Genomic DNA, 17,032 nt, shown 5'->3' with positions numbered 1-17,032 from the left:
TGGTGGCAGCTCACGGCTTCGGTTCAAGGTTGGACTGCGAGACATGCGGCAAGATGTTTCACAATAAGAAAGCTCTCATCGCACACTCCACCAGTCACAGCAGGGCTTTTGGCTGCGAGATATGCGGGAAGGCTTTCGGTACGAAACAAACTCTTAAGACCCACCAGTTCACTCACACGGGGGAGCGTCCGTTCATCTGCAACTACTGCGGCAAGAGCTTTGCCTACCTCTGTAACCTTAAAACTCACAAGAGGGTTCACACTGGGGAGAAACCCTTTGGCTGTGAGCTGTGTGGCAAGTGTTTCACTCAGAAACACTGCCTGGAGAAACACTTGTGTATAGATTAAAGAGCTGTAGATAAACAGAGTAACTGCAGCAAACTACCATCTATGTTTACTTGTTGGCACCAAATGTTCCATGGCTGTAACATTCTAATCTGCGTTCTGACTAGAATGTTGTGGTCTTGTAGTCTGGGTACCAGTCTGTTTAGCTAACGTTCCACTCCTTGTGCTATGGGCCACAGAGACTGGCCTTTCTTCAATCTCAGCGTTTAATATGCAGCTGGATTTTGTGAGGAGTTGCTGATTTGTTGTTGGAAATAACGTTATTGTTTGGCAATGGCACAGAGTACAAGGAGTGGTATGTTAGCTAAACAGACTGGTACCCATGCTAGTGGTCTTGTGCTATCATGGGGGAAATTCTAAACCTAAAACCAAGTTTGTTGAACTCTGCGTATTCTATTGCTTTGTTGAGGAGACTTGAGTGTTTCTAGTAAAGTGTCTACATGTGTGTGGGACAGATTGACCTGTGCATACATATATTGTTTTTTCTTATAATATCACATTGTTATTTTAGGTAATTTGATCAATGTTTAGTTACATTTTAGCTGACATTTTAATTTGCACGATTACGAAGTACATCGACAGTTACTACTACAACTTCTATCATTAATGTGGCGGTAACAATAGTGTGAGGGGATTGACACAAAGCCAAATCACCCCTTCACATTCTGATTGGACAGAAATAGATCTCCCCCTGTTGAGTTAGGTTTCTCTCAAAGTTTATTGGTCATCACTAGCTTCCACAGCTACAAAGTCATAATCCCGCCCGTTTCTACAGTTTCTCTTCTTACATTTTGATTTTCAACCTAACCACACTGCTATTCTTAAACCTAACCCTAACCTTAACATGAAGAGCAAAAATTAAAATACATACATTTTTACGATATAGCCAGTTTTGACCTTGCGGCTAGTGAAAACAAAGTTTATTCAGATCAAGGTCGTTTTCCCTACTGACCTTTTTTACTGTACTACAAATATTAGCCTACACATATTTTATTTGTTTGTTTTAACAAATGTAATTTTGACAAATCAGCTGGTATCCACTGTGTACATTATATCCAATCCATGCTTTAACGTTGTAATGATAAAATATTGTATTCTGTCCTGATTCTGTCCACATATATAGCATAACATATACTGTTGTATTTCATTGGGAAAACAGTTCTTGACAATACGTATTTCACTTGGTCTGGGTATTAACTATTGCTAGAATAACTTTTGATTTCTTTCACTTTCATCTTAAAGCGGCAATCAGCAGTTGAAACAATAACAAAGCGTCCGAGCCACCCCTGTTTTTGGTAACAAAGCATAAGGAGGGGGCTGAAGTGATGTACCAACTCTCAAATTCATAGACAGAGCTATGGATGCAAGGACTGACCAACCGTGATATCAAATTATATTTTTAACCATGTTTTGAGGCTATGTAGTGTTTGTTTACATTTACTTTGTTTACAAACATTGGGATTTTAAAAAAAAGTATCTATTTGGTGTTCTTGGGGTAAAAATATTGTATTTTGGGTTCTGATGAGGTATGACAGTTGAATCTAGCTCATGAGGCATTTATAGGTTATGTTCTTCAAGAATACATATTCATTTATACGTCCAAAATGGATGTAGCAACTGCAGATTGCCCTTTTAAAAATTGCCATGCAAATCATACTACTGTGGTTGATAAATCAGAATAGATCGCAGAGAGTACCAGTATAACAAACACTCTGCACTCTGCTGTGCCCACTCACGCTCTCATAAACCATTCAAGCCTGGTAGGTGGCGGAGGCGAGCTACACACTTTTCTGTAACGGGTACCAAATGGAAGATGCTGGAACAGAGCCAAGATACGGTATAGAATCACTGGCTGAAGTAGAGGAACTGTCAGGGGGGTCGGAAGCCTAAATAATTGCATGAGATGAGTTCAATTGGATATAAAATGTACAATTAATGTGATAGCAAGCAATGTAGATAAATACAGCCACTGCAGTAACTAATTGAAAAGCCTGACTAGCTAACTTGATAACTAATGCTAACTTACTCTCCTCGTGGTATGACATGCTAACTATGCAAGTAGCTAGTACACAGGTTAACAGCTTTTATTACAACTAGCAAGCTATAATGTTTTAGTTTGCAAAATTACTTTAGCTAATGGTAGCTTATCCTCTCTTCATGCAGCCAACAGTATTTCAAGTGGACAGCATGTGTGTGGAGAACTTGATTCTACAACCTCATATTCGGCCAAAAAGGAATTGACACATAGATAGGTTCAATTTGAAGTACCTGGCCATTCAAGCAATGTATAGAAATTATAGAAATCAGCTGAAAAAGCACTATACCCAAGTGTGTAAAAACCCGAGAATAGTTAAAGAAGCTACTCCTTGCTGCACTCTATTTGGGTGGAAGTGAGGATATGGCATTCAGGGATTTCGATAAATACAATGGCGGGTCCCTCCCCCATGAAATGCTTGTATTTCTCCACGAGCGGAGCAGCACACTCTCACCCGAGTTTGGTGGATTTGTGAGGGGGGGGGGGGGGGGGGGGTTTGACCTTATATGTATGGAAATGGCCGACCATGACTGTGAAAAAAAGAACTTGTGGTACAGTCTTACAATGGATGGGCCGTGTCTGCGCACAAGCTAAACATGCAGACGGAAAACGTGAGGGAGATGGCCCACAACACTCTCTTCGTCATCTCCTACTCACACCGTCTCAGCACTGTTGACTGAAGTTGATATTTTGTGATCTGAGGTCGTTCCCCTCATGTTTGTTCCCCACAGACTGAGGTTCTTCAATGAAACTTGGAGTGAGGTGAATGCTGACGTACTCAGTGAAGTGGCAAACACCTACCACGCATTTTACGACACCATCAACCACATTGGGAACCTGGATTGGGTAAATGGCGAATCATCCTATGAAGCAAACAATCTTGTTTCGAAACTTGCGGATTTTCAGTTTGTTCCAGCTCTTCACCTACGCGCAGGTTTTCTCCAACATTTATGTTGCATTTGACACTCTGAAGCACAAAGCAATGGATGTGGCAGCCTGCAAAGCTAGCATTGAGGAGCTGGTTCAACACATCCAGAGCAAGAAGTCTGACTGCCTTTGACAGTGTCTAACAGAAGGCTGAGAGATTGGCTCAACACCCATGCAAAAGTCTCAAGTAGACGGATGACTTAGACCCTCTGACACACTTCAAGGCTGTGTACTACAAAGCTCTGGAAACCGTCATCTCTCAGAACCAGGTTTGTTACGCACATCTGGATGACCTACGCTTCCTCGAGCTGCTGGATCCAGCGAAGTTCACTGACATGAACATCCATTTCGCAACAGACGTGGTGGATAGCCCAGTGAAGCTCTACGGGGGCTTCTTCAACATGGACAGGCTCAGAGTGGACCTGAAGGCATTCTATATAGGCCAAGGACAGCAGCAGGACAGCCTCAAGCTCTGTGAATGGATCTGTGTAATCCGGTCCCAGAAGAACCCACTACCAGAGCTCTACAAGCTGATGTGCCTTGTGACGACCATTGGAGTGACCTCAGCCGACGTGGAGGAAAGCTTCCCCTGCCTGAAGCGCATTCATGGCTTTGTGAAAGGGGAAAAGTTGGACGATCAGCTCCACCAGAACATGGCCATGATGTGCATAGAGAATGAGGGTTTGTCACGAACTCGGGGAGCAGCACTGGTATGACAAAGTCACGAACCTCTGGGCCAGAAAGACCAAGAGAGAAGATGAGTTCATCACCAAGGTATGTCACCTTTAGAGAGTGTGTGTGTGGGTGTCTGAGTGTGTGCCAAACTATACCACTCTATTGTTTTGATGAAATGGCCTGGTTATTGTTATTTAGAGCAGTATGAATGTGTCGTTACAGATGGCTGCAGGAGGGTTGACAGGACAGGCAGCAAAGAGGACCTCCACAGCAACAGACTCTCAGGAGCCACCATGATGACGAGGTTTTCTCACCTGAATGATCTGAATCTAGATTACAACACACAGGTCTTGCCATCATTGTATGATTTTTTTTGTGTGTAAATGAACTGAAGCTTACGGACAATGTCAAGGTGATGAGTTATTCACCATTTTTGATGAACAAATAAGGTTTTATATGTAAGATGGCTAAATAAAGAGAAAATTATTGATAATTATTATATTATTATTTGTGGCCTGGTCCTATAAGAGCTCTTTGTCACTTCCCACGAGCCGGGTTGTGACAAAAACTCACTCATTCTCATGTTTAATGCATGTATTGTATAGTTTGTGTGTGGCAGGCTTACAATGATGGCAAACCAACAACATTTGTGTTTTGCTGACCCTGGTGCCAGAGGTGGTACGCAGCTGGAGGTTGAATGTTTGAAGGGGTATGGGACTATAAAATGTTTGGGAACAACTGCCTTAGACATTTACCCCCTCCACAACAATATACCATATGTTGAATGCCTAGTTTTGTTTAAGTTATCTGATTGAATTAAACACATATAAATATAATGGCGTTCCCATTCAAGTTAATTAACCCATTCTATTCATTAGCCATTTGTTTTAACTAGGCAAGACAGTTAAGAACAAAGTATTATTTATAATTACAGCCTAGAACAGTGGGTTAACTGTCTTGTATAGGGTCGGAACGACAGATACGTATCTTGTCAGGACAGGGATTCCATCGGGCAACCTTTACAGTTTCTGGCCCAGCCCTTTAACCACTAGTCTACCTGCTGCCCCAAGAACCCACCTGTCGCCCCATTTAAAACAATTTGATTGCCGAAATATGATCAGATAACATTGGCCGGGTGATTGGACAGATGTGAGTTCCCAGAGTTACATTTATTTGGTTCGTAAATTATACTGATTACAGTAGAACCCTGATTTATTTCATTTTATAGGTGTAGCCAGCCTACTACAGTAGTTCAATCAACTCCCTTTGCTCTTGGTCGTTTATGCCAATGGAGCCCAGTAGGTGGAGGTATAGGCCTACACATTCCTCATTTTCATTAGTGGCTGGTGCGCTATCACCGTCATAAGAAGCCAGCAGAAAACGAACGGGTGGACATTTGACATGAGTTAAGTTATTACAAGACGTAGATACATTTAACCTTGAGATTTATGGTTTTTCTGTGACATTTATTCATGCTAATAGTCATGTCAATGACAACCAGAAATGTACATCAGAATTTGAGTTTAACAAGTTGTCACTGTCACTTTGTTTTCGTGAAAACAAATATTGTTTTAATGACAAGAACTAGTTGCACTTTCTCCAGGTTGTGTGTGACCTACGTTCATTGTAAAAAGCTTTGTTTGAATAGAACAACTTATAAAAAGGTGCCATTTTATCTTCTATGAATTCTAAAGTTAGTTTCCCCACCATATTTTGAGATAGTTTTTTTTTTTACGGCTCACTTTTCTGCCATCCGATAAATTGGTAAATTGAGGCTTAATAAATTGAGGACCCTCCAGTCTTTTTGTCCTCGTCTCAAATCCTTTATACTGATCTATTTTATATGCGTAGAATTAAAAAGCAAATGAACCGGTCTTAGACAATACTGCCATCTTCCAGAAAGTATCAGCCTATACAATGTCATAGTACTTAAAAAAATGTTTATTACTGGAAAACAATAACGGTTGAGGTACATAAATGGGAAATGACATTTGAAATCGCATCACATTTAGCCCTTTGGCGAACACTTAGTCATTTACAGTCAGTAAACAGCCCATGTTGAAAGCGGTTAGAAAAGGTGTCAAGCAATTAACAGTATCTTCGCAATGTTGACTAACAGCGATAGTTGTGCACGCAGATGAATGGTAATTGTCCGCCACATCCGCAGTTCCTCCACCCCTGGCCCACTACCAAAGGAAAAATGACAAAAGAAAAGTAATGTCGGTCATTTCATCGGCTTAGTTCTGGGACTATGCTACAGCTTTAGGTTCATGTCTTACCAGCAGATTGCAGGTACATGCAGGAGTTGCTGGTTGCGGTGCTCTGGCTGTACCAGTTGGTGTAATACATTCCTGAGCGGTCGATCCACATCCAAGTTCCCTGAGTAAACAAAGAGTCATAAGACATAGCTGCACTACTGTCCCTTACCACTAACAGATCTGATATCATACCTAGCTGCATGATTCAAATATCAGAAGCTATTTAAACACATGGCCCAGAGTGTTTCCCGGCCATGTGCTCTGAGAGAAAACTCTAGGGCCCGGGACTGTTTCTTGACCGGTCTCTGTCAGAAAAACGTAGGGCGCTACGTATGCTTAGATGGCGGAGGTTTTAAGGGCAACCCTTTCTCTCACCTGGAGGTAGAATCCACCTATCCAGGCGGTGGCTCTGTTGGCTGTTCTGGTTATCTGTTGCAGGTAACGATACTCGGGGGAGGAGCTGGCGGAGGCCAGGCTGGCGCCCAGTTCATTGCAATGTTCCTGAAAGAAGAGCGGGGAGGTGAGGTGTGAGACACTTGCACACACTCACACAGTAGGCCTGCACATGAACAAAAGTGTTGCGCTCCCTCATAGTGACATTACATTATACAGACACAAACGCACATTTTTTGAAAGTGAACTATTTGCAGTCATAGTAACATATTCACGTCAAGATTTTCGACACTAAATATATTACATTGAGAAGTGCGTTACCTCGGCTCCGAACCAGGACCGAGGAGTGTTCACAAACATGTAACACTTGGACTGGTAGCTGAACCATCCGTCAGGGCAGAACCTGCGTGCCGCTGTGAAGACAAAGATAAAATACAACAATGATTTGACATCGCAATACAAGGAGTTGATATTGTCAGGAGTATGAACTTTCAACAAAAAAAAACGTTTGATCTCATTATGTAAAACATGAATGTTTATTTAGTCATGCTGGTGATTTTTACCTCCCTGCTGATGGGAAACCAAAACATTATTTCATTGTGATCATGCATTGCACGGTATACACAGGCATCAATAGTAGAACCAGTGATGGTTAACTTAACATCATTCATCATGGAGAGTCCCTACCTTTCTCTTTAGGTGCTGCTGCAGCCACCTCAACTGCCGCATTCTCATCTTCTGAAAAGACACCTAAACACATAATAAGACAAGAATATCACTTTGAAAGCCACCAGCAAATCACAGACAATGAGATTCAATATAATTATTTTCATAGCTAATATTTTAGACATGGCCTGTAGTTTAATTCGTCTGTTTTCTACCAATGTGAAAGAATTGTTATTGATCAGGAAATTATGTGATGCTCAAATGAGGTGATGCTCCACAATAGACATTGATGCTCTTGCTTGATTAAAGCCTATAGAGAAGAACTGACCTGGGGCGTCACTCAGCTTCTCCTCTGCTGCAGGAGCCTCAACCTCAACAGCCTCCTCTGTGGAAGCACGGAACAAGGAAATCAATTTGACTTTCATTCAACTGGGAATTGGGAGAAATATTGATTCAGTGCTCTATTACTGCTCTCAATACAAACATAATTAGAGCTACAAACCTGGGGCACTTTTTGTCTCTTCTACCGCCACAGCATCGCTCTCCACAGGAACTTAAAGGGAAAAACACAACTATTGTTATTATTCAGTAACAATGAAATACCCTGTGCTGTATTAGTGACACTGTTGAGTATTTGGCTGACTTACCTGCTGCTGCCCTAGCAGAGAGGGCGACACAAAGTAGTGCAAAGATGATCAGAACCTTCATGGTGGTGATGATGGTGGTGCTGCTTGTCTGGATGAAAAGGGAGAGAACGTGTTGGAGAACCAACTAGAGAGAGTGATACACAATCATTTCAGACTATCACTAGACAAGAGTATTTCCCTACAGAAGGCAACCTTAAAAATATAGCTGAAAGTTCATCATCACCACAGTAAATACATACATCTAAATGGAGAAAGGGAGAGAAAATAAGCCATGTTGAATGAGTCCGACACTAGGCAACAGATGCTGTAGGACTTACCTTTTGTAGTAGGTAAATCACTGTTTTCTTCAGGTACTCTTCCTCAGGTAGGCCAGTGATGGAGTGATGAGCGGAGATTCGTACTCTCTTTATATACTGTTGTGTCCCGCAAACTTTCACTTATGCACTTGCTGTGAATGACGAAACAGCGTTGGACTTTGACACTTTATATGGCTTTGTGTTTATACTTCAGATGAAAAATTCAAGTTTCAACCTGGACTCGGGGGTAGACATAACATAGTAAAAGTAAATCCAGGACACTGCCGTTAGTATGATATGTTACGTTTTGTTTTCATTTGTGGATGTCCATCATCCGTTTCATATTATATGGTATGAATAAAAATGTGTATGATATGTTACAAATTGCAATTCGTACAATGTTATGAATTTGCAAAACATATATGTTATGAATTCCATTTTTTTTTGTGGCTAATGTTAGTTAAGTGGCTCAGTTTAGCTAGGTTGCTAACGTTAGTCATGTTAGGGGTTAGGAGTTAGGTTAAAAGCTTAAGTTTAGGGGAAGGGTTAGCTAACATGCTAAGTAGTTGCTCCGTAGCTAAAAAGTAGTCAATATTTGCTAATTAGCGCAAATGGTAAAGTTGTCCATGATAAGATTTCAAATCAAATCAAATCGTATTTGTCACATATACATGGTTAGCAGATGTTAATGCCAGTGTAGTGAAATGCTTGTGCTTCTAGTTCCGACAATGCAGTAATAACCAACGAGTAATCTAGCTAACAATTCCAAAACTACTACCTTATACACACAAGTGTAAAGGGATAAAGAATATGTACATAGAGATATATGAATGAGTGATGGTACAGAGCGGCATAGGCAAGATGCAGTAGATGGTATTGAGTACAGTATAGACATATGAGATGAGTATGTAAATAAAGTGGCATAGTTTAAAGTGGCTAGTGATACATGTATTACATAAAGATGCAGTAGATGATATAGAGTACAGTATATACGTATACATATGAGATAAATCATGTAGGGTATGTAAACATTATATTAAGTAGCATTGTTTAAAGTGGCTAGTGATATATTTTACATCAATTCCCATCAATTCCCATTATTAAAGTGGCTGGAGTTGAGTCAGTGTGTTGGCAGCAGCCACTCAATGTTAGTGGTGGCTGTTTAACAGTCTGATGGCCTTGAGATAGAAGCTGTTTTTCAGTCTCTCGGTCCCAGCTTTGATGCACCTGTACTGACCTCGCCTTCTGGATGATAGCGGGGTGAACAGGCAGTGGCTCGGGTGGTTGTTGTCCTTGATGATCTTTATGGCCTTCCTGTGACATCGGGTGGTGTAGGTTTCCTGGAGGGCAAGTAGTTTGCCCCCGGTGATGCGTTGTGCAGACCTCACTACCCTCTGGAGAGCCTTACGGTTGTGGGCGGAGCAGTTGCCGTACCAGGCGGTGATACAGCCCGACAGGATGCTCTCGATTGTGCATCTGTAGAAGTTTGTGAGTGCTTTTGGTGACAAGCCGAATTTCTTCAGCATCCTGAGGTTGAAGAGGCGCTGCTGTGCCTTCTTCACGATGCTGTCTGTGTGGGTGGACCAATTCAGTTTGTCTGTGATGTGTACACCGAGGAACTTAAAACTTACTACCCTCTCCACTACTGTTCCATCGATGTGGATAGGGGGGTGTTCCCTCTGCTGTTTTCTGAAGTCCATAATCATCTCCTTAGTTTTGTTGACGTTGAGTGTGAGGTTATTTTCCTGACACCACACTCCGAGGGCCCTCACCTCCTCCCTGTAGGCCATCTCGTCGTTGTTGGTAATCAAGCCTACCACTGTTGTGTCGTCCACAAACTTGATGATTGAGTTGGAGGCGTGCGTGGCCACGCAGTCGTGGGTGAACAGGGAGTACAGGAGAGGGCTCAGAACGCACCCTTGTGGGGCCCCAGTGTTGAGGATCAGCGGGGTGGAGATGTTGTTACCTACCCTCACCACCTGGGGGCGGCCCGTCTGGAAGTCCAGTACCCAGTTGCACAGGGCGGGGTCGAGACCCAGGGTCTCGAGCTTGATGACGAGTTTGGAGGGTACTATGGTGTTAAATGCTGAGCTGTAGTCGATGAACAGCATTCTCACATAGGTATTCCTCTTGTCCAGATGGGTTAGGGCAGTGTGCAGTGTGGTTGAGATTGCATCGTCTGTGGACCTATTTGGGCGGTAAGCAAATTGTTGTGGGTCTAGGGTGTCAGGTAGGGTGGAGGTGATATGGTCCTTGACTAGTCTCTCAAAGTGAGTGCTACGGGGCGGTAGTCGTTTAGCTCAGTTACCTTAGCTTTCTTGGGAACAGGAACAATGGTGGCCCTCTTGAAGCATGTGGGAACAGCAGACTGGGATAGGGATCAATTGAATATGTCCGTAAACACACCAGCCAGCTGGTCTGCGCATGCTCTGAGGGCGCGGCTGGGGATGCCGTCTGGGCCTGCAGCCTTGCGAGGGTTAACACATTTAAATGTTTTACTCACCTCGGCTGCAGTGAAGGAGAGTCCGCATGTTTTGGTTGCGGGCCGTGTCAGTGGCACTGTATTGTCCTCAAAGTGGGCAAAAACACACATCCTTTGGGTTGCTAGACATTCATGTTATATGCCCACTCATCCACCCCGACCAACCACCCTACTTTATTTTTTGACCAACCACCCTTCTTTCGCTTTTGCCTGAAGTAACCTTCTGTCTTATGTAACCATACAAATGTAACATATCATACTAATTTGGTCAAATGTAACATATCATACTAATTTGGTCAAATGTAACATATAATACTAATTTGGTCAAATGTAACATATCATACTAATTTGGTCAAATGTAACATATCATACTAATTTGGTCAAATGTAACATATCATACTAATTTGGGTTTACTATGTTACGTCTAGTCTTTGAGACCAGGTTGCCAGATTAGGAATTAAAATACAGCCTTTATCAATGTCACTTACTGTGTTCCAGTAAGAGGTGGTAAAATAATAACAATGTCCTTATTGTGATCATGTCTGGAACGGTGCCCTGGAGATCACCTTTAATTCTTTGCTGTCCATAAACTGCCCCCTTAACTGACTTGATGTCATCCAAGGAGTGAGTCGGACATGAAAAAATATTATGTTTCAGACTAACTTAAATGTATCATCAATATGTGGTGACTGGAATGGTATCAAACCCATGGAGACCATGTGTTTCCAGCCATTACTATGAGCTCGTCCTCCCCAATTAAGGTGCCACCAGCTGCCTGTGTCATAAGTAGCCTTGGCTTCTGCGAGCCGGAACGCCTCATATGAGCAGGAGCCTATCTTCTGTTTCTGCATTGTGGAGTTTAAAGCAGTTTGGAAAAGATGCTGGTCTATTGCAATGGACATTAGACTACTAAGTGTATGTTGTGTAGTAGGATGTTAGTAGCCCATGTGCATCACCCTAATAATTTGGTATTATTCCCCCACTTAATTTAGTCTACTGTTGGTGTCCACATCACCAACGATCTGTCATGATCCAAACACACCAAGACAGTCGTGAAAAGGGCACGACAAAACCTTTTTGACTTAGGCTGTTGTCATCTATTATGTCGTGTTGTCAGTAAAGATTTATTGTAAATGTGGATTGTCTTTTCAAGAAATAAGATAAAGACATTCAAAACAGGATGGAAATTGGTCTACTGCTTTTGTCCCTCCGATATACAAACATACATTGAAGAGGCAATCTGCTGTTGCTACATCCATTTTTGGACTAATAAGTTAATGCTATGTACCCATTGATTCTTGAAGAATATAACTCCTAAATGATGAGTTTAGGTCAACTGTCGTAACCCATCCTAATCCAAAATATAAGCTTGTTTTACTTCAATGAGTGTAAATAAAGTAAGTATAAACAAACACTATATAGCCTCAAAACATGGCTAAAACTATCATTGTGATTTTTACAACCCCATCCCTCAGCTTTTTACAGGAACAGGGCAGGATTTGTTATTGTTTCAACTGGTGATTGCAGCTTTAAGTTGGAGAGACTGGAAATGTTAGACAAATCGCTGCAAAAGAACAATAAAGTGATTATAACTAAATGAGCATACCCCTACGTTATCTCAAGGTCAATAGTGCTGAGAAAAACGTACTGTAAATTGAATCAATCCATGTCCGTATTGATTTTCCATGTGTACAATTTCCTTATCACAATTATGGTTTTATCATCACTTACTGGAACACACATTCTTGTCCTTGTCCTTGATAAATGCTGTATTTGAATTCGAAATTAGATCTGAAGTATGTACACAAAGCCATATAGTATATATAAAATGTATAATATAATGATATTGGTATTACATTGACATTGATGATATTGCTTTAATTTTGTATTTAATTGAAGTCAAACTAAATCCTTTCATGTCTGACCCACTCCTTGGATGAAAAGGAAATGGTTTATGGTCGGGAAATAATAAACGTGACTTCCTTGGCAAAGTTCCATACACGATCACAATAAGGACATTTGTGTTATTTTGCAATCTCTTACAGGAACACACCTTCAAACAGGGGCTGGCCATGTTCTGCTGACCTTGAAAATGCTGCATTTGATTTCCTAGTCTGGGATTTTTCATCTGAAGTATAAATACAAAATCATAAACCGTCAAAGTCCAATGCTGTTTCGTAATTCACAGCACGTGCGTCAGTGAAATCATGCTGGATAGAACAGTACATAAACAACGGAGAAATCTCCACTCATCACTCCATCACTGGCCTACCTGAGGAAGAGTACCTGAGGAGAACAGTGATTTACCTACTACAACAGGTAAGAGTCCTATAGTGTCTGTTCCCGAGTGTCAACTTGTCTTTTTTTCTCACCCTTTCTTAATTTAATGTATGTATTTACTGTGGTGGTGATTAACTTTTAGCTACATTTTTAAGGTTGTCTTCTGTGGGGAAATACTCTTGTCTAGTGGTAGTCTGAAATGATTGTGTATCACTCTCTCTAGTTGATTCTCCAACACGTTCTCTCCCTTTTCATCCAGACAAGCAGCACCACCATCATCACCACCATGAAGGTTCTGATCATCTTTGCACTACTTTGTGTCGCCCTCTCTGCTAGGGCAGCAGCAGGTAAGTCAGCCAAATACTCAACAATGTCACTAATACAGCACAGGGTATTTCATTGTTACCGAATAATGACAATAGTTGTGTTTTTCCCTTTAAGTTCCTGTGGAGAGCGATGCTGTGGCGGTAGAAGAGCCAAAAAGTGCCCCAGGTTTGTAGCTCTAATTATGTTTGTATTGAGAGCAGTAATAGAGCACTGAATCAATATTTCTCCCAATTCCCAGTTGAATGAAAGTCAAATTGATTTCCTTGTTTCCGTGCTTCCGCAGAGGAGGCTGTTGAGGTTGAGGCTCCTGTAGCAGAGGAGAAGCTGAGTGACGCCCCAGGTCAGTTCTTCTCTATAGGCTTTAATCAAGCAGGAGCATCACTGTCTATTGTGGAGCATCACCTCATTTCCTGATCAATTACAATTACTTCACATTGAAATCTGCTGAAAATATTGTTTGTACATATTTGCACGAAGTGAGTGTGAGATTGTGTTGTGTATTATGTGCCTCATTTGTTGCTAAATTTTATTTGAGGCATTCTGTTTTGTCATACTTCACATAGGTACGAAACAAATTATTTTAACTACCTGTCACCTGTAAAATATACCTATGAAAACAAACATATTTATATAGTATCTATAACTCCCTGACATAGTGATTTGCTGGTGGCTAAATAGTAATATCGAGGACTGTTTTATTGTTTGTGCTTTTCCAGAGGAGGATGTACAGACTGAGGCTGTTGAAGAGGTGGCTGTGGCACCTAAAGGTATGTTGACACCTTTTATGGTGAATTATGTAAAATAACAACTATCACCTTTACTGGTTCTACGATTGCGGACTTCTGTACATCGTGCAATGCATGGTCACGCAATGAAAGACTAGTGTGTTTTGGTTTTCTTTTAGCAGGGAGGGAAAAAAACACCAGTATGACTAAATGCACGTTCATGTTTTATATTGTGAGATCAAAGTTCATACTCCTGTCAATATCAACTCCTTGTATTACGATGTCAAACAATTGTTGTATTTTATCTGCGTGTTCACAGCGGCACGCATTTTCTGCCCTGACGGATGGTTCAGCTACCAGTCCAAGTGTTACATGTTTGTGAACACTCCTCGGTCCTGGTTCGACGCTGAGGTAATTGCGCAACGGGCAATCGGGTATAAACCCTTGCAGCATCAGTCGGAATTGTCTCACGAACAACTTTATTTTCAATAACTAATCAATAATCAGATAAAACCTGTGCCTATAATATTCTTTATAACACTGAATTGGCTTCGACTAAAAACGAATAGGTCGATAATTGTCATTAGGCTATATGCCTTTTGCCTGTAAACTGTAAAAATCTTAAATACAATCAGATAAAACAAATCGATATTTATAACATACTTCATAACACTTTTTACAAAAATAACATTGGCTTATGTTAAAAACGAATAGGCTTCAGGACACGCATTTTGCCTATCGAACTGTACAAGTGCTAAATAAGCCTATAGGGGTACAAGTTATACAATACATATAGCAGCCTAAACGGAAATAACCTATATTAGTGCACATCAATAAAGAGTGCAAATAAGTCTTTCAATGTTTGACAGAATATGTTTAGCCTATTCTATAGGTTCTGTCTTTCGAATAAGACGTATCTGGATTTGAATAGGCCTAAAGGCTACATTTCAAATTTGAAAAAAAAGTGCAATTAGGAACCATTAGGTGTACGTGTCTCACCCCTCACCTCCCGCTCTTCTTTCAGGAACATTGCAATGAACTGGGCGCCAGCCTGGCCTCCGCCAGCTCCTCCCCCGAGTATCGTTACCTGCAACAGATAACCAGAACAGCCAACAGAGCCACCGCCTGGATCGGTGGATTCTACCTCCAGGTGAGAGAAAGGGTTGCCCGACATAGTGAGTTTTTCGACATAGTGACCTGACCAGAAACAATTCTCGGTCCTAGAGCTTCCCCCCCAAGAACAGGAAAAACTCTGTGCCTCAGCATAGCTACTGATATTTTAATCATGCAGCTAGGTATTATATCAGATCTGTTAGTGGTAAGGGACAGCAGTGCAGCTTGTGGTGGTTAATTTCTTTACTATCAAATGAGGGGAGACTAACTTATCACTCAAGTCAGAGTTATACCTAAACTAAATATTTATTAAGTATTAATAAGGGATCAGGTCAGTACAATACATACATATAAAGTGAATGGATTGAGTGCTCTACGATAATGATGGATGGTCAATGAATCACCCTGATTCATTGAGAGCCCCGAGATAAAAGTGCAAAGGTCTTTTATAGCCAAGATACACCCCTTTCAACCTACATGATGAACAACAGATGTATGGAATGGGTCACAAGGTTAAGACTAGTATGAAAGATACTTATAATCCACAGCAGACAGTATCTGCTGTAAAAACAGTTATCTTTGTGTAGAGACCAGGTCTGGCCCTGGGGTCATCTCTCCCTGGTACCATATAGAACAGAAACATTAACTCATGCTATGGAATGAGGTCTCTTTAGGTTTTATCACCCAAAATACATCATAAATCTCCTGTCAGTGTTATCTCCCAGTGGCCCACTTTCAGTTCACGATAGAGTTATAAGAACCCTCTATTCGGTTGCAAAAAACATCCATTTGATGCAATAAAACTATTATAACAATCTTGCAATTTTGCTCTCACAAGCTGTAGCTAAGACTTATGACTCTTTGTTTACTCAGGGATATTGGATGTGGATCGACCGCTCAGGAATGTATTACACCAACTGGTACAGCCAGAGCACCGCAACCAGCAACTCCTGCATGTACCTGCAATCTGCTGGTAAGACATGAACCTAAAGATGTTCCGCCTGGTCTCATGGACTAGACATAACATAGTAAATGTAAATCCGGAAAACTCACATTAGTATGATATTACCTGAAAAGTAATGACAGGTAGCCTGGTCCCAGAACTGTATGACGTGTTAAAATATGCCAAATAAAATTACTAAGATTTCTGTTTGTCTTTTTGTAGTGGGCCAGGGCTGGAGGAACCTCGGATGTGGCACACAATACCCATTCATCTGCGTGCACAACTATCGCTGTTAGTCAACAAGATACTGCTAATTGCTTGACACCTTTTCAAACTGCTTTCAACATTGGCTTAGTTTACTACTGACTGTAAGTGACATTATGTGTTCGCCAAAGGGCTAAATGTGATGCAATTTCAAATGTAATTGCCCATTTTATGTACCTCAACCTGTATTGTTTTCCTGTAATAAACATTTTTTTAAGTACTTTATGACATTGCATAGGCTAGTACTTTCTGGAAGATGGCAGTATTGTCTACGATAATCTCTGGCTCTTAAAAGGGGCAATATAACAACATGGATATGGTGCTTTTTGTTGACAGCATAAAATGGGATGAGAAAAGGTTTGATATGACTGAAAGTCTGGAAAATCTTCAATGTATTTATTGAGTCTTTATTGAGCCTGTCTTTGGCTTGGCTAAGGCTCTGTTAAATCGAGTGAAGGGTGTGGATAGAGGTGTGTTTGGATGGGACATTTGGCACAGAATGTTTTAACGGCCTTATTTGGATAAGAGGGTTTCCAATAAGCAACAGTCAAAAACGTCGCTGACAAATCAAATTGTATTTGTCACATGTGCCAAATACAACACCTTACAGTGAAATGCTTCCTTAACCAACAATGTAGTTAGGAAAAATAATTGTAT

At 41.2% G+C, this 17,032-nt stretch overlaps 2 protein-coding genes across 3 annotated transcripts; one reads left to right on the top strand and one right to left on the bottom strand.

Annotated features, from left to right (window-relative positions):
- Positions 1-5,904: 5,904 nt before the first annotated feature.
- On the bottom strand, positions 5,905-8,388 carry LOC109886316 (ladderlectin-like). Of its 2 annotated transcripts, none has more exons than XM_020478026.2 (9): positions 8,263-8,388; positions 7,946-8,033; positions 7,801-7,851; positions 7,627-7,683; positions 7,320-7,382; positions 6,954-7,045; positions 6,615-6,740; positions 6,261-6,360; positions 5,905-6,167 (listed from the first exon to the last, which is right to left on the bottom strand). In XM_020478026.2, exons 2-9 carry the CDS (start codon positions 8,004-8,006, stop codon positions 6,094-6,096), a joined length of 624 nt encoding a protein of 207 aa, XP_020333615.1. In that variant the 5' UTR covers positions 8,007-8,033; positions 8,263-8,388; the 3' UTR covers positions 5,905-6,093. The 2 variants fall into 2 exon arrangements, with proteins under 2 accessions (XP_020333615.1, XP_031670964.1); XM_031815104.1 differs by having other exon boundaries at positions 7,946-8,069; positions 8,263-8,376.
- Positions 8,389-12,935: 4,547 nt separating this feature from the next.
- On the top strand, positions 12,936-16,600 carry LOC109886075 (ladderlectin). Its single transcript, XM_031815105.1, has 9 exons — positions 12,936-13,042; positions 13,263-13,350; positions 13,445-13,495; positions 13,614-13,670; positions 14,047-14,097; positions 14,375-14,466; positions 15,080-15,205; positions 16,042-16,141; positions 16,334-16,600. The coding sequence occupies exons 2-9, from the start codon at positions 13,290-13,292 to the stop codon at positions 16,405-16,407; spliced, it is 612 nt and encodes a 203-aa protein (XP_031670965.1). The 5' UTR covers positions 12,936-13,042; positions 13,263-13,289; the 3' UTR covers positions 16,408-16,600.
- Positions 16,601-17,032: the final 432 nt, after the last annotated feature.

Source organism: Oncorhynchus kisutch, unplaced genomic scaffold, assembly GCF_002021735.2.
Source record: "Oncorhynchus kisutch isolate 150728-3 unplaced genomic scaffold, Okis_V2 Okis07a-Okis12b_hom, whole genome shotgun sequence".
Lineage (NCBI taxonomy): Eukaryota > Metazoa > Chordata > Actinopteri > Salmoniformes > Salmonidae > Oncorhynchus > Oncorhynchus kisutch.
The sequence above is the reverse complement of the archived record's forward strand: the minus strand, read 5'-3'. Positions and strand labels throughout refer to the sequence as shown.